This window comes from Amblyomma mixtum, chromosome 3, assembly GCF_055824585.1.
Source record: "Amblyomma mixtum isolate Tamu chromosome 3, ASM5582458v1, whole genome shotgun sequence".
Taxonomy (NCBI): Eukaryota; Metazoa; Arthropoda; class Arachnida; order Ixodida; family Ixodidae; genus Amblyomma; species Amblyomma mixtum.
The window spans coordinates 107,460,819-107,478,889 of NC_143014.1; the positions used below are offsets into that span (position 1 = coordinate 107,460,819).

The window sequence follows — 18,071 nt, forward strand, 5'->3', positions numbered from 1 at the left end:
ATGAAGGCAATGCCGAAGTTAACTGTACCTTAATTTTGATCTAGATATTGTTGAGTTTATAGTGTACCGATAACAGAATCAGACCTTCAATGATCGGTGGTGGCTTCTCCCAAAGCATCATTCACTGCGACTTCGATGTGAAGTGAGCTAAGCCTAGCAACACCTAGAGAGCCTGGTGCTGCCAGTATGCCTGCAGGCAGGACATCGCTACAGGAAGTTTGTCACTAACATGAGCACCCCATACTCAGGTTTCTGAGTTAGAGATAAGCTTATCTGTTGGCATTTTTTACCCTGACCCTCTTCAAGTTCAATATACCTAGGATCAACTGTATTCGAAGAAAATTATTTATTGCTTCAAATCTGCTTAGAACCAAAATAAAACACTATTTACACAAGTCTACTCGAAGGAAGCTAGCATGTCATTTGTAGCAACTCTAGCAACAATGCGTTTACATCCTTTTCTATGGGCAGAGTAGCGATACTGGCACCTTTCAAAAGGAATTTTAACAGTAGCTGCAAACAACATTTTTAGTTCTGAGAAATATCCAGCATCCATTCGGGGAAGGGGGGGGGGGGGGCTTCCTCTTGTTACGGTACCAGCTCATCCAGGAATGAAAGCAAGAGGCAGGTGGATGTCAAACTTTTGTAGTGCTGCATCTCGCTTGCAGGTATGGTCACCACAGCAGGTGTGAGATTGTGTACAAAGTATCATCACAGAGATATCTCAGTCACTTTGACGACATTGTGTAAAATAACTGCACTATTTGATGTTCAATTTCAACAGCTTCAATTTTAACAAAGGCACATTTCAAATATGTGAGGCACGTTTAAAAAATAAATAATTTCGTATATATTGGAATATTGCAAATTCTTACTCTTTAAGTGGAATTTTTCCACTACAGAAAATTAGGGGTCTTACAGACTTTGCAGCATTCCTAGTGCTAATTATGTCATGTTATGCAATGAAACGCACCTGAAGAAAGGGGTCACTGACGCCACAGACATCGTGCTCAGGAGAATAGCCGGCCATAATGAGGTTCTTGAGGATCCGCACCAAATTCGGAACCAACTGCAAGTACAAAAAATGCACCGCATAAAATATACTCGGAACTCTACCTATAATACACTAGTGAAGGAAAAAGAAAGCAGAAGCACACCTGCAGTATCACCGAAAGAAGTAGCAGGTTAGATCGCTACCCTCTGTTAACCTGCCGGAAATGTTAGCCCAGAGCACTTGTATCTTAAGACACCTGCAGAGGCCTACTGTACAAAATGTGCTGGCCTCACAATGGCTCAGCACTAGCACATCTTTTTCCTACACTACCAAGAAAGCCTCAGCATGCCAAGCTCTGCATGCATTAGAGTGCTAAGTGAAAATTCTCACAGCAGGCAGGTTGGCACAAAAAGCATCATGCAAGGCACAATGCATCCAATTGAAAATGTAGGAACCAAGATATGATCAACAGGATGCGTGTGGAGGGCCCCCTGACTCTGTTCCAACTTAAGCAGAAGCTCACTATAGTACACACTATTGGAATCGAAACACAGATAAACCAAAATTGAGTAGTTTTGTTAGCAGTATATTAATTTCTGCAACACTAACATTAGGTAGCCATGTCAATATAATAAAGTGAAAAGTAACATCTTGCTTTATCAGCAACACCTCACAACCAGCAAGTGCTATGCTTGTTAAAAGATAATACTGCGTTTCGCAAAGCCATACATCATGAAGGCAGACAGAGGTACAACATTGGTCGTATCATTAAAACCTTGGTGGATTTTTATGCACCAAAGCTATCCCTAGGCTATGAGCCATGATGTAGCGGAGGACTTTGGAATAATTTCAACCCCCTGTTACACCCTGTTAATTTCAATCCCGAGCAAGGTATTGATGTATACCTGCACATCTTCTAAATTATAGCACTGCTGGCTGCTCATGAGGACACCAATGTTTGCATCACAATACAGCCTTTGCCAAAAATACACAAAGATTTGTAAATCTATAGCTCACTCTGCTTGCTTTTGTGCCATGGAGCATGGCTCATTTTGCATTGTCAGTGTTTCAAGCCTTTCTTACATGGGAGGAAGTCGTCTTCACTCCTCCTAAGCTTATGACTACCAGGGGTGCTAGATAGACCCATTACATGGCTTAGAAGGAAGCCCCTTCGGCTGCATAGTTTTGACAAAAGCTGTACAATTTAAAATATGCCACAAGCACGATTGGCACAAATAATAAACAGTACATAAAAAAACACACACAAGGACTGCAAGCAGAACATGCGTCATTTCGTGGCATTCCGAAGAAGTGACAGTGTGACTGATGACATTTATAAGAAATGGAAAAGTCCGTTTCCAAAAGACTCTATAGCAGCTGTAGAAGAAGGACGTCGGGGACGGCATTGAGGTCGGCGAGGAAGCGGGGCGATCAAAACCAACACGATCTGGGCGATGGCAATTCCACAACTGCCTCTTCTTCGTCGGCATCCGGCGAAGGGGTCCACCTTCTTCACAATGCCCCCCAGAGAAAAAGGAGCCATCCTGGCGACTTAAGGGGACGAAGATACAATGGGGTTGTAGAACGGCTTAAGGTGCTGCACATGTACAGTTTCACGGCCACGGCGCCGAAAATCAGAAGGTGGCGTAAGAGGCTCAACAATGTAATTGACTGGCGAAGTGCGCTCGACAACACGGTAGGGCCCATGGTACTTGGAGACCAGTTTTGTCGAGAGGCCAGGGCTGCCGGATGGAGCCCATAGCCACACGAGTGAGCCGGGCTCGAAGTGTAATGCATTCTTCTGGGTGGTGTCATGGTGATGTTTTTGGCGCCATTTAGAGCCGGTCGTGAACGACCGGGCAATTTGGCGGCATTCTTCGGCGTGCTGTGCAGCTTCGGTAACGGTGGTACATTCAGATGCATCAGGGTTGTAGGGGAGCACAGAATCAAGGGGAGCAGATGGGTGCCGACCGTAAAGCAAAAAGAACAGAGAGAAATCCGTGCTGGATTGCGTAGCAGTGTTGTATGCATAGGTGATATAAGGAAGGACAATGTCCCAGTTGGTGTGATCGGATCCGACATACTTTGCGAACATGTCACCGAGGGTGCGATTAAATCATTCAGTAAGACCATTTGTTCACGGATGGTAGGCGGTGCAAGTGCGGTGAATGATTTTGCACTGAGCGAGCAGGGCTTGAACGAAGTCAGATAAAAAAGCACGGCCTCTGTCGCTGAGCAATTCGCGAGGAGCATCGTAACGGAGAATGAAGTGCGTCAATAAGAAACCGGCCACATCACGGGCTGTTGCAGCTGGGAGCGCGGCGGTTTCGGCATATCTCGTCACATGGTCGACCGCGACAATGACCCAGCGATTGCCGGCAGCTGTGTACGAAAGAGGGCCGTAGAGGTCAATGCCAATGCGGTCGAAGGGTCAAAGCGGACATATGAGAGGCTGTAACTCACCAGCCGAACGGTGAGAGGCAGGTTTGCGGCGTTGGCAAGCCAGGCACGATCGGACTTAGCGAAGAACCGAGTTGTACATGCCGCGCCAATAGTAGCGAAGACGGATTCTAGTGTACGTCTTGAAAACTCCGGCATGACCGCACTGCGGATTAGCGCGGAAAGCTGTACATATTTCGGTCCGTAGATGACGCAGGATAAAGGAGGTTATCCCGAATCTCATAGTGGGAAGCTTGGCGGCGAAGGGCGCGGGAAGGGGTAATCTTTGAATGGTTGGAGAGGTATTTAATAAGAGAGGCGATCCATGGGTCCTTTCGTTGTTCGGCGGGCATGTCACTGACGTCGAGCGTAAACGCCACGGGGTCCAAGACGAAGAGGCTGGCAAGGTTGGCTGGAAGCGGCGAGCGAGACAAAGCGTCGGCGTCTGTATGCTTGTGACCAGATCGGTAAACGACACGGATATCATATTCTTGGAGACAAAGAGCCCATCGTGCCAACCGGCCGGTGGGATCTTTGAGCGATGAAAGCCAGCAGAGGGCATGATGGTCAGTGACTAAATCAAAAGGACGGCCGTAAAGGTAAGGTCGAAACTTTGTGAGTGCCCAAACAATCGCCAAGCACTCCTTTTCCATTACTGAGTAGTTAGTTTCGGCTTTCGGGAGAGTACGGCTGGCGTAAGCGACCACGTATTCGCTGAAGCCAGAGGGGCGCTGAGCAAGCACAGCACTGAGGCCGACACCACTGGCATCTGCGTGCACTTCGGTGGGTGCCTGGGGATCAAAATGGCACAGGATGGGCGGGGCTGTGAGGAGGCGGCGCAAGGTGTTGTAGGCGGCGTCGCATGCTGGTGACCACAGCGAAAAATCTGAGTTATTGCCAAGTAGCTAAGTCAGCGGGGCGACAATGGAACCAAAGTTCCGAATAAAACGCCGAAGTATGAGCACAGGCCCAAGAAGCTCCCGAGTTGCTTAATGGTAGTAGGTTTCGGGAAGGCAGTCACAGCTCGAAGTTTGGCAGGATCAGGGCAGATACCCTCCTTGGACACAACGTGGCCTAAAATAGTCAGCTCATGAGCAGCGAAACGACACTACTTCAAGTTGAGCTGCAGACCGGCGTTCGCAAGACATGTCAAGACCTGCTTCAGGCGAGAGAGATGGGTCGCAAAGTCCGGCGAGAATACCATAATGTCGTCAAGGTAATAGAGGCAAGTCTTCCACTTCAGGCCACGCAGAATAGTGTCCATCATACGCTCGAATGTAGCAGGAGCATTACAGAGACCGAAAGGCATGACGGTAAATTCAAAGAGGCCATCGGGGGTGACAAATGCGGTTTTAGGGCGATCTTCCGCAGCCATGGGTACCTGCCAGTAACCAGAGCATAAATTGAGCAAAGAAAAGAGTTCAGCGCCTTGTAAACAGTCCAATGCATCATCTATACGCGGTAGAGGGTAGACGTCTTTCCGCATGATTTTATTTAGGCGACGATAGTCAACGCAGAAGCGAATAGAACCGTCTTTCTTTCTCACCAGGACTACACGAGAGGACCACGGACTGTTAGAAGGCTTGATCACGCCATTCTGAAGCATAGTGTGAACTTGGGCTTCAATAACTCAGCGCTCGGTGGCACAGACACGATAGGGGCGCTGACTCAGAGGAGCATGGGAACCGGTGTCAATGTGGTGGGCGACAGTTGATGTGCGGCTCAAAGCAGGCTGACAAAAGTCGAATGAAGAATGTAACTGATGAAGCAGTGCGAGAAGTTCAGAGCGTCGAGGGTCAGGACGATTGGCATCGATGGAGCGAAGGAAAACGTCGGGAGACGACTGGTCCAGTGCAACAACAGGTGGTGTGAGTGCAGCCAAGTCATCAGGCTGTGAAGCGGTTGTTACTTCAGCGGTGAGAATTGAATCAATGAGCTGTACGGTGCCGAGGCATTCACCACGACGCAGGGACACAGGAAAGGAGAACGGATTAGAAATCCAGAGTGCGGTGAGGCCAGCAGATATAGAAAGTACGGCATAAGGCAGGGGAAGACTTTTGCGGTTAAGAAAGATGGGCGATGGTGTGAAAAAGACATCGGTACTGCGGGAGAAGGGACGTCTGGCAACGGTTCGTCATGCGCAACAAACTCCAGTTGGGCACGAGCACAGTTGATCACCGCATTATTATGCGACAGGAAATCCCAGCCCAAGATAAGATCATGACAGCAGGAAGGAAAAACGACGAACTCTATGGCGTACACAACTTCCTGATTGACGACTTGTGCTGTGCATACCGCTATAGGCTCTACAGGCTGGGCACTTGCCGTGCATAGTGAGAATCCTGGAATAGGTGTCGTTACTTTGCGCAATGAATGGCAAAGACTTGCAGCCATGGCAGACACAGCAGCGCCGGTGTCGACCAGAGCCAGTCCTACAACGCCCTCAACAGAAACTTCAAGCAGATTTGCGAGAGATACATGGCGCCTTTGACAGTTCGCTCGTTGCGTAGTTCTCGCCTCAGGAACTGCGGCATTCAGTTTGGAAGATTGGGATGCCGTTGCAGAGGAGATAGGGAGCGGCGACGCGGCGAGGTTGAGCAGTGAGGAGAAAAGGTGGCACGGTCATCCTCGACGGAACTTGCAGATGGATCGGCGGCTGCGTACTGATTTCGGGGCGGCTGCCAGGAAGCTGACATTCGGCGCGGTACAAAATAGTCCGGAGTGCGATTTCGGCAGTACCGGGTGACATGGCCAGCAAACCCACAGGAATGACAGATGGGACGGTTATCAATTGTTCGCCATGGATTGCGGCGCTGCGGACGAGGTGGAATAAAAGGCTGTGGCGCCTGAAAAAATTCCTGTACAGGACCTGGAGGCGTAGCGTAGACCAAAGGGTAGCTAGCTGGCCATGGTCGGGCAGCAACGGCAGCGTACGTCAGCGGTGTGACAGGAGCGGGCGTCATTGGTGAAACGACAGGGACGTCGGCGTATGTGAGGGGCTCAACGGCTGGTGCGAGCTGAGGCATGGGTGCTGGCAGAGCGACAGAGGGATGGGCCTCTGCCCCGTGGTCGGCGACGACCTGTCGAAGGGGCGCCAAATCCTTTCCTTTCCGTCCTTTCAAGCAATGCCAAATGATGGTTTTTCAAATAACCACGTATAATATTATTTTTGGTTAATTTTAAATGTACTTCACTAAGAAAAGAGTGAAAGAAAGCTGACAGCAGTCTCAACCACAAAGAAGACACCAAGGGAATGCCCAAAGTGAGGCACAGAAAAGAGCTACACCATCTAGCATGGTGTAGTTATCTAAATAAAATAGTGCACATATGGCACCTATACATTCCTGAACCTGGAGACTGCAAAAGACAATGCAAAAGCTGGTCCCTCAATCCTTTCAGAGCAGTCCAAAGCCAGCCATCCCTGTGTGTCAACTTATCGAATATGAGCAGCATCAAATATTTTACTGCAGCAAAAAAGCATCCTATCATGCTCCCATGTTCAAAAACAGGCCAAGGTAAGCTATCTTTGCTGTTGATGCCAATGGCAGTAAACATGCTTTATATTTAGGGCCCAGGGTACCAACAGTGCATTGAAAAAAAAAAAGAAAGGCTTTGATCAAGGACTTTATGCCCCATTTCTTACCATGATGAGAAATAAACTATCTTGCTTTGCACTAAAATTCTGTGAACAGTTAATTTCACAAGGGAAGGCACAAACAGGAATTTAAATCGTTATTCAGTACCATTACCATGAAAATGCCCTTGGCTATTGCATACATCAACAACATTTCCAAAGATGTACATGGTACAAAACAAAAGCATAAAAGAAAAGAAAAAGGTTGGAGAGGACAGAAGAGAGAAACAGAAGCCAGCACTGCACTTATTTCTTGGTCTTGTCCTTGCCTGTTCCTAGCCTAACCTACTCTTCAGAACATGCCTAAAGATAAAGCTATTACAACTGCTTCTTTTTTTTCTTCTTGAAAAGCAGGCTCAAGCTTTTGCTAGTTTTTATAAAAACTCTAAAAAAACTGCAGCACAATACATCAGTGTAACAAAACCAGGAACAACTAGAGCACCTTCACTAACAAAGCAAGTTAAGGTTAGCTATTTTGGAGCATGCAAAGAATACTGTAAATGACCTTAATTTCACAAGCTGATCTTTTCAAAATTTCATTTTTTTTTTTTTTTTCCGAGGAGAGGAAATAGCAGTAACTGTCTTACTTCTCAGTGGACACTTCAACTGCGCCGTAAGGATGGGAGGATTCATGCTGAAATTTTGGATTAATTCAGAAACATTACATTTTGTAAGGTTGCTGAAATAAAATTCTTATGACAACCACAGCTTCTGCAGAAGCTGTTTACCAGTAACACTGTTCATGTCTTTATCTCTAACAAGTTCACAGGACTCCTGCAACCAAATGACCTCAACATTTAATACAACGTACAAAACAGTCATGATGAACCATTCTATTAATGGCTATACTCCATGAGTGCAAGACGGCATGGAGAAGTAGCGAAGTGCAGTTGATATCAAGGTGAACCGACAAGTTGATGCAATAAAGCTTTTGCAAAGAGCACGCCTAACTGATATTTCTCATAAAGAGATAATTAGGACAGGTTGGGCTTACCGGCAGCGTATAAGTGTGTCAATATAATTCTTCCGACAACCATCAATTGCTGCTTTTGGCATCTCTTCAGGTATATTAATGACAGAAACTACACAGACTATGCTGTCGTAAAGTGAGAATCTTCTTTGGGAAACACAAGTCAACACCAAAGAAAGTACAATAAAATGAACTCTGCTAGTTGGGATGCATTCATGGTTTGGATGTCCATGTGTAGTGCATGGATGTACAAATTCCCTTTGTGTGAAAACCCCGACTGTTTGTGGGGTCAATTTTTTGTGAGCTGCATATTATAGCAAAAATCATCAACAGGTCCACATTAAAAATTTTAAAGTCGTTTACAGTATTCCACATTGGCCTTTTAAAATTAGCAATGAATCACAGCAATAACAGGAACGAAGTCCAGATCGACATGCACAAAAAATAAAGCACATTACTGTATTCCCAATCTCACAGCATGTGAACATTTTCTTTTTGCTTTCACACCCCTGAGAATAAGGCAAGGTGAAACAATGCTGGCGCTTGTAGTAAGCTCGGCGTCAAATAGGTTTTCACATTTGTGAAATAAAACAGAGCTGTGAGAGTGGAAAGCTGTTAGAGAAAGGTGCATATCAATAAAGCAAGCCAGAAAGCATGCATAATGCTGAAGTTCAAAAGAGAGGTCAGAACTAAAAACCCAAAGTGGAAATACAAATAGGGAAGAGAGGAACAAGTTGTAAAAAGCGATACCTCGTTGTACTGTTCCCGTCACAAGGGCAACAAGAGTGGTTGGGGAAGAAAGGGGAATGAAAACGGGCGAAGGGAGCAAAAGGGAAAAGAAGACACCACTGTCAGTGGCAGCCCTTTCCTCTCCCTTCACACTATCTTATTGACTCTTTGCACCAAACTGACCAGAGATTAAAGCTTCAAGCCATAACAGATGTACAGCTTCCAATAAACAACTTAAAAGTACCAATGTGGCACCATTTGTCTAATATGCAGCGAGCCTTTTGAGATGCAACAATTCAGAAATGATTAGTTGATGTATACAATCTGTGGAGCAAATAAAAGAATTTTCAGCTTTTATTTTAATTCTTTTTGCACAATAATACCTGCAGTCCAAATATGACAGTCAAGCCTCTACATTTTATAAAATGTTGCACCAACCATAGCAACACCAACACTGGACGCGAACAGCAGCAAACAATATTAAATGCAACAGTGAAAGTTCATATAAGATAAGAATTAATATCCTATTACCCAGTACTGTACACCAATATTCATTTAGAGCCGGGACTCCTAGCTTTCCGCAGTCCCTTTGAACAGTTAAAGAAAAAGTGATTCTGACACTGTGTAAATGGCAAGGAAGCATTTGCGCACAACCACTGAGAGAAGCTGTTCTTCAATGTGCTATGTTTATGTCAGCTACTACCACTGACAACTGAACACATTGGCAAGTAAAGTGGTTTGCAAAAGAAATCTGGCAATGGCCACTAACAGCAAATGGCAAATGAGAAGAGCTACAACAAGCTCATCCGGCAGCAAATTTTTTTTTCTTTACACACTGGTTGCTCCAAGCGCAATCATTTGCTGTTTCGTGCTAAAGACTGTGTGGAAAGTATGTCAAAAAGTTGTACTATCACTCCATTTCATATGTCCTTCCATAATGGAACTCTAGCTCTGAAGAGCAGAGACTCTTAGCAACTCAGCTGTCCATTATCGACTCTAGGCATTGCATTGCACTGCACAGGCAAAGAAGTAAATAGGTACAGTCACCAAGCATATGACATGAACTTCAGAATCAAACACCAGCCCTGTATAAAACAAGAGCACAGATGAGCCTGCAGCTCAGCAAAGGAAAGCATTTGCATTTGCATTTGCCTCAGATACTGGAGTGCCTGTACCATGGGCTGCCTCTTGCCAACACGGCTAAGCTTTAGAAGTCTGTTTCCATTACATTTGCCCTCGGAATGCATAAGCTGCATAAATGTGCCGCCTTCCAGTTTAATACAGATAGTAGCACGTAAAGCAAGTTAAAAAAAAAAAGGCCCGAATCGCAGAAAAGGGCGCCAATAGTCATTAAATGGTGCAGAAGGACTAAAAAACAAGAATGCAGCAAGCATGGAATTGCCAAGCTATGCGAAGAGTGCACTGACACCACAGCAACACATACACACGCACAACCCGCCCACTGAATCCACATTAGTACTAGACGCAACCAAATGGCAAATGCTCACAATGCAAAAAGCATACTGTGTGAGCTGGTATTCTTCACAAAAATTAAATTATCAGTGCTCCAACAGAGATGGCAGGGGCCACACAAACCATCAAAGCACGAGCCCTGAAGTAGACACAGGACAGTTTGCATTAAAGCATATGATTGTTTTTCTTCCTTTTTGAGCAACACAGATATGCTAGCACTTTTCCATTTTGAGCACCAGAAAGTTATAGGAGCACCACTGATGACTCCATGCACACAAAAGAATGGAGTTCATATTTGCACACTAGAATAAACTTCTGGTTTAAATGCAGCACAAAAATCTCCCAAATCTGCTGACCATACCTCAGCACCATGAGAAATGGCTCGCTTACAATCACATTCGCATCCACTCACATTCCCTTACATCCACTCACACCCGCAATCACTCACTCGCAATCACGTCCACTCAGTCACACTAACATGCACTCACACCCACTCACATTTCTCACACAAACTACAGGCCTAAACATAAACTTGCATCCGAGATGACGCAAATTCCAAATAATTACAAAGGCAGCAGCATACAAATGATATAATTTTGTTGTGGTACTGACTAACCACAAAATGGGCAATAAAAGCAGAACAGTCAAGAAATATGGTCGCACATAATTGCGCTTTTGAAAAAGACTTAGGACCACACAGGGACGACACAAACACTGGTGCGCAATAAATGAAGAAATGTCAAGAAAGTCAAGAAATGTGGGGAGGGAGAATAAGCAGGGAACAAGAAGACAGGCTCAGAGAACAGAAAGTTGCTACAAAAGAATGTTGCTGAGCTAGTTAGTAGTTCATGATGCAAGGAAACTATAGCTAACAAATAAATGCCACTCAGCAAAGAAGACCACCCTTGTGTACGTGTCTTTCTGACTGCGCAGGATCTATTTGTCAGCTGTAGCTTCCTTGCATTAAGGAATGTGGTTTAAAGTAAATAAAGTATGAGAGACTCAGATAACCAGCTTTTCAGTAGTCAGCACACCTTCTAAAAACACAGGTAATTTTCCAGTTTATCCGGACATTACATGATGCAGTATAGGAGTACAGACACCTAATTTTGGTGGCATGTCTTCTTGTGTACAATGATGTGGAAGACACTCCTATGCATGAATCACCATGCAGTATTCGCCTACGACCGCTAAGTAATTTATAATCGAATTTTTATGCCATGCTGTTTCGGTTTTAGTTTCAACAGCCGACCGATGACTGTGACGTCAAAGTGTGGTTATAGGTCACGTGAGGCATGAAAAACCTGCGATATAATCGCTGCTTCTACATTCGTTGTCATTCCGGCTCTTGAAGAAGGCTGGCTTCAGCACTGTAGTGAATTAACACAATGAAGCGGCAATTATATTGCAGTTTTTCCATGCCTCAGGTGACGTATAACCACACTTTGACGTCACAGCCATCATTCAGCCATCATCACAGTCATCGTCCGGCGCCTGAAACCGAAACAGCACGCGAAAAAAATTCTATAATAAATTATTTAGCAGTCATAGGAGAATACCACATGGTAATCCATATATAATAATGCCTTATGCATCATTACAAAGAAGAAAACATGCCCCCAAAGGTTAGGTGTCTATACTCCTTTAATATCTCAAAAGGGCTTCGCAATGAGTAAATTTAAAAGCAGCATCAAGATAGCACAATTCTCTATAAAAGAACTGTGAGGGCAACAAGACAGTCGCTAAGGGTGTGGATAGAATGTTTGAAAAAAGAATCTAACAAAAACTAGTCCTCCTTGCTTTGTTTAAGCCGGAAACACATGGCCATCTTGCTTTGGGCAATACTGTTATATGGGAAAGTGCACTTGCGGAATTTTGCATATCCCCTATTCTACATGCCAAACCAAAACATAAAACAATGCTTGTTTCACAGAGTTTTTGCCCTACATAAAATCGATCTGCACTGAAAATACAGAGGCATTTTTGAATATCACGGCACCACTCTATTGTAAAAAAAATTTTAATGCAGGAATTTTCGGTCTTACTCACATTTACCTGCCATAACTTCTCACGAAGGCGCATCTTTACTCCATTCCTTTCAACTCAATAACATTAAGCACAGCACATTCAGTGGCCATATGTACTTTGCAGAAATGTAAACGATCACGGGACAAATAAATATAAGCAAGCAGAAAGAAAAAGGTCCACAACAACATCAACAAACCGTTCTCACTTTCTTGAAGTGCTGCAATGTGTCTGGACTCTTCTCGCACATTTCTGTGATGAGGATGACCCCTGTGATGAGCACACCTGCAGAAAAAGTTCAGGCACTTAGTAGTGTCACCCCATACTGCCACGGACTACTTCATAGAGTACAAAAGACCGACATCTGCAGAAATACAAAAAATACTGCGATACACACAGCGAGTCACGCAGGTAGAAACAGATCGAAAAATGTATAGCATATTCTGCGAAGTGTTTCTAGGGCTCATCCTTGGCAAGTACGCACAGTTTTAATTTATGATCGGCCAAGGCATTTCATTTTGTAATGGCCACTTAATATCATTTTTGTAAGAGGCATCAAAGTGGAACTTCACAGAAAGGCTTTCAAATGGGAGTCCTGGGATCTTGCAGTATTTGAAGACATTTTTAGAGTATCCTAAGCTTGCTCTACCATGCAGACCCCTGCAATGGCTTGACAACAGCATCCAATAAGTCATATGCTTATCTGAGCGCAAAACAAGAACTGAATCACACTTAAACACAGACATACTTGCAATGTAGCAGGAAAACACAAATGAAATAGCCCAATGAATGGGTGCAATATTTCCTGGATTGTCATGGAGTTTGCAAGTTTCTCACAGAGTTGCCAAGCTCGAAGTGAGTGAGTACGGAAGCCATGAAGGTGGTCCAAGTTTTCGTGTACATATTTTCCCTACTGTCTCTGCTTTGGCTCTGGGAATTGCAACTCCGGGAGCCAGGTGGCTTGGGGCCACGGGTGCAGCCATGAGCTTGCTGGTATTGCAGTTCAGCACCGGGCCCTCCGACACCATCCGATACAGTGAGCGCCGACCACTCAGAAGCTGCTTCATGCAGTGAGTGGGGCAGGAGCATCCCACAGAGCCGACGTTTATTCGCAGCTGCATGCATCTATTCAGGTCTTTGTTTCATTGGCGCAAAATGTCACAAGTGGAAGAGAGGCCTAAGGCTCTTTGGAGCTGCGTGCACCACGTCAGAGGAGAAACAACCAGCAGGACCGTGGCGTTGAGAGGAGGCGCACATTGCGGTGCACTTTTATTTCTCGTTTTATTTCACAGCAGTGTAACCTCTCACTGAATAAATGACGAACAGCTCATGATGAGCGTACAGTTCAGGCGCACAGAAAGAATCATGCGATAGAAGCGAGGCAAACACACATAGGCGCCAGGATGGCAAGACGGTTTAAAAAGATATTACGAGACGATCAGACATCTGATGAGACAGTTCTGCAAAACCAGTTGGATTTAGCCTAAGACGAGGCTTCGCACATGCAACAATTTTTCTGGAGGGTGAAGTGGGCGGAGGTGGGGTGGGGAGATGGAGGCAATGGGTGAGTGGGGCTAGCTAGGGGAGTGCAGTGGGGAGGTAGCTGGTGGGCGGTGTTGCCGCAACGGAGGCTTCAGCCACCCAAAATGCGTCATCATTAGAATCCCCATGTCAGGAACAAATATCTGCCACCCAGTGTTCTCTGAAGCCTCTGAAAGTCAATTGAGGGGGAAAAAGTGGAGGGGAAATCCCCTCTCCACTTTTACGGGAGGCTAGAAGGTGGTTGCCACAGGAAGAACCCAGATGGTGGCTACTGTGGAAACAGGGGGTTACAATGCGGGCTGAGGAATGCGCAACCTGAGGGCGGTTGCCAGGGGAACAACCTGGCGGGTGGGTGGCTACTGTGGAAGGCGAGGAAGGAAGTGAGCTGAGAAGAGGAACGAAGACAGCAGAGAGGCCCGCGCACACCAGATGCCACTCTTCCATTGAACGGGTTGTGGGTGAGCTTCTTTTCGCGGTTTAACAGCGCTGTGCAGTGCTTGTGAGAGGGTCTAAAAGAAGCAGGACCTTCAACAAACAGCGTACAAAGCATCGGAAGTGAGTTGAAGTGGGCAGAGCGAGGGTGCACATCTGCCGCCGCTAAACACGTTTAGGGAGAGGATAGTTTTCTGTTGGATACCCTTTATGCAGATATGACACCTGATGTACAACCAAGGTCAGTATAGCATCAAAGGGCCTGTGGTTAACGCTGCAGCTGACATGGATGAAACGCTAAATGGTGTGCCTAGGAACGTGGACCAAAACCGATCAATTAGCGAGCACATCACAGGTCAAATGGTAGCCAAGCAATCAGGTGGCCAAGGCGGATGTAAAGAAACTTGCGTGGCGTGTCGTGCCATGTCATGCACAGGAGAATGAAAGTCTAATGTTATGTACTTCCATCGGCTTGGCCCACCGATCGCCTGTCAGTTTTTTTGCAGAGTGACAACAGCACTGCTTTTGCAGTAAAAAAAAATCAAGTTAACAGCGACAATGCACCAATGAGCGTCCACAGCAATGCGCAGCTGAGCCTGGTGGACTGATGTGCCAGAACTTGCACAGGCAACTATGTGTCTCAAACCACACTTGATGGAAGGATACAATAGAATATCGATGATACAATCCCAGTTGATACAAATTTCAGGATGATATGAATTTGTAATGCCCTAGCCAGAGTACATAGCATGCAATGGGCAAATATTCAGATGTTATGAACTCCTCACCCCAATGCAAATGATATGAATGCACGAGCCACAGCCACACCCTCAAGCGCCAAGCACTTGCTGCCCGTACATTGCCAACGCCAAGATCACAAGCCGCGTGGTACATGCCGCGAGCGGTGACGCGTCACCAGTACAGCGCCGACGTCGCGAGGCCCGCACAGTATAACGCGATTCAAAGGCTAGGGTGTTCATTTCAGAAAAAACGGACCAATAAATTTTTCCTGGCAGTCTAGTGCGATTTAAAGGCTAGCGTGTTCATTTCAGCAAAAATGGACCAATAAATCATTTCCTGGCGTAAAAGTGCCGGTGCAGGGTAGAGGAATCATTAGGACAACTAAACCAACGTATTCTTTTCAGTCTTCTTACAAAAATAATCTGCATTTGAGCAATTCACGTAGGTTAGGCTTGGAGCGATCACCTTCAAATAGTGCGGTGCACATCGAGACTAGTGCACGGTGGCTTAAAAACTCCGGGGCCACATTTCCAACTGACGCAGCATCGCAACACTCTATCACGGCATGAAGATAGCTAGATATCAGCACTGCACATTGCCTGAGGCATACAAACCGGTGCATATGCCTGCTTGCATAGTTGGTAACAGCTATGCTGCAGAAGGAGCAAGATCAGAGAGACCCATGGCTATTCAGCTGGGCGTTTTCGAAGCGCTTGGTGCCAGAGAGAGCAAGAACACAAAAATGGTAGTCACTGCAAAAGAGACTGCAAAAAAGAAAACTAGACCAATGCTATTATAAAGTAGGATAATGTGGCTGTTTCATTCCCTCACTGCTCAGCTCACTTGATGTGTAGTGCTGTACATGTTCCATCTGTGATTATCCTCTCACTGCAAGGCCATTTTATTAAGGCAGAAGCCTTTAATGCCTCATCGTTGTAAGCAGGAGTTGTCGACAGAAATGTCACGCTTTTCAATTGGTCGAAACGGTCGTGACGTCACAGTGCGTGAATTTAAAACCATGCAACCAATTAAAGGGATGGTATAGTGATGCTCCAAGTTAGTGGGACTGAGGTTAGTTAATTGCTTAATTAACAAAGTAGCCTAATTAACCTTTCTAGTCAGATGAGATAAATAAATAAACCAAGTAGGAAATTGGTCGAGTTGGGGAATCGAACCATGGTCTCCGCACTGCGAGACGAGCACGGTAACCACTCCGCGATGCCAGCTCGATGGTTTGGAATGAACAAAGGCGCGTCTAGTGAATACGGTGTCTTCGTTCACTTCCATCTTCCTCCCTTCCAGTTAGGCGAGGTTCAGGTGTCCACCGAGATATGAGAGACAGATACATTTCCTTTCCTCAAAAACCAATTTACGGACGAGCAAGGCATAGAGCCGAACGGGCGATGGCGTTCTGTGGACTCCCTGGCAGCGTTGCAAGACGCTGTCGCGTTCCACTCTTACAGGCGAAGCTTAACATCTTGACCACACATCAGTGACACAAGCAGCACCACCGCGCTTAAGGCTTCCGCCTCATCGCACTTTAGGTCAACAAAGCGCCCCATCCCCTGAATTTTTTCATTGTTTTCATGTAACATATTTACACACAGTCAGCATGCTTATATATCTTTTAGAGCAAGCGTTCTCTTTCCCCCGCACAAAGCTGACGGTCATGTCGGCAACAAACGTACATTGTCATCATAAAGAAGAAATGCTGGTGATGCTCAAGAAGGGCAATGAATCAGTCTAACATGATATCTAGTTTCCATTAATATGTCTCTTTAGTGCCCCTTCAAACATTAAGGTGATAAACCACTAACCATGGTTCTTCTGAGTACTAAGTAGTGACCGCGCTGCGGGAATGAACATTTCCATTACCTCAGGAACTTTTCTGATAAATTTGACCTTCAAACCAGGAGGAGTGGAGGCTTGGCTCTGCCGTCATGCCACGTGTCGCGCCACGCCTCGCCACAGGTGCGCGCATTGAGCCAATGGCGCTCGGTCGCCTCACGATTATCAAATCATGTGACTTGCTGCGCCTCGCCACAGCTGCTTACGCAGAGCCGACGACATTCTCGCTACTGCCGGAAATCCCATGACAATATGTTCACTATATAAAAGTGTGAGGCGTCACAGATCACAAGACAGTCTTCACTTTAATAAAAAAAAAGCCCCAAGCCAGACCACTGACATTAAATAAAGTTTAATCAAAGCTAACCCATGTCTAACCATGTTAGCAGAGCTTTCGCTCGTCTTACTAGGTTCAGCCAGGTTGAACCACAACTAATTTTTTGGGGGCACATTTGTTAAGACGAATTTCTGATAAAATGAACAAAATTTCTAATCCCTTCAAACGTCTTAAAACAGCAACAAAAGTACATTTTCATGCAAAAAAAATGCTTGTGATGTTCATGAAGGGTGATGAATCAGTACAAAACGTGGTATCTTGTTTCCATTAATATGTCCCTTTAGTGCCCCTTCAAACATTAAGGTGATAAAATATACGGAAAGCTACTAACCGTGGTTCTTCTCAGTGAGTAGCGACCGTGTTGCGGGTATGAACATTTCCATCAACTCAGGGACTTTTCTGATAATCCTGAAGGCACTCAAGGCAGCCTGAAAATCCAAATAATGCAAACTGTAAGGGACTGTGACCTGAGCGGAGTGAATTTCAGTGCAACAATGATTATAATGAAAGTCTGAAACGGCAAATAACACACTGCTTTTGTACTTTTGCTTACACACAGACGGTTCACATGAACACCCAAGAAAAGGAAAAAGGAGAGAAGACAACCAAAAAGTTTTCACCTTCCATGTACGTCATTAATCTCCGAAACATACGAATATAGAAATACAGACCAATATATTTTTCACAAGACTTGATAAAAACATATGGCACATCTACACCAACATGAATGATATGGTAGCTGGCACCTTGTAGTGTGCAGAAGGTGCAATTTGTTACGAACTTGAAATTTTTTTTTTTTACAAGTTCATTTCTTTAACAGCTTTAGCTCAACATTTTTTTCAGTTTATGGTCTCTTGAGTCAAGGCATAAGTACGCACTCAAACCAGAAAAAAAAAAATCTTACGCT

At 45.3% G+C, this 18,071-nt stretch overlaps 1 protein-coding gene across 7 annotated transcripts in view; it reads right to left on the reverse strand.

The window, feature by feature from the left end:
- The window catches only part of AP-1gamma (adaptor protein complex 1, gamma subunit), a 104,510-nt gene that overhangs the window by 68,767 nt on the left and 17,672 nt on the right, over nucleotides 1–18,071 (reverse strand). For 6 of the 7 annotated variants that reach the window (XM_089580593.1, XM_089580595.1, XM_089580597.1 and 3 more), the window contains 3 exons: nucleotides 17,496–17,592; nucleotides 12,464–12,549; nucleotides 974–1,069 (listed from right to left, as the gene is read on the reverse strand). In XM_089580593.1, the coding sequence (XP_089436719.1) occupies nucleotides 974–1,069; nucleotides 12,464–12,549; nucleotides 17,496–17,592 (279 nt within the window). The remainder of the gene's footprint in view (nucleotides 1–973; nucleotides 1,070–12,463; nucleotides 12,550–17,495; nucleotides 17,593–18,071) is intronic. The other variant, XM_089580594.1, reaches the window with a different exon arrangement.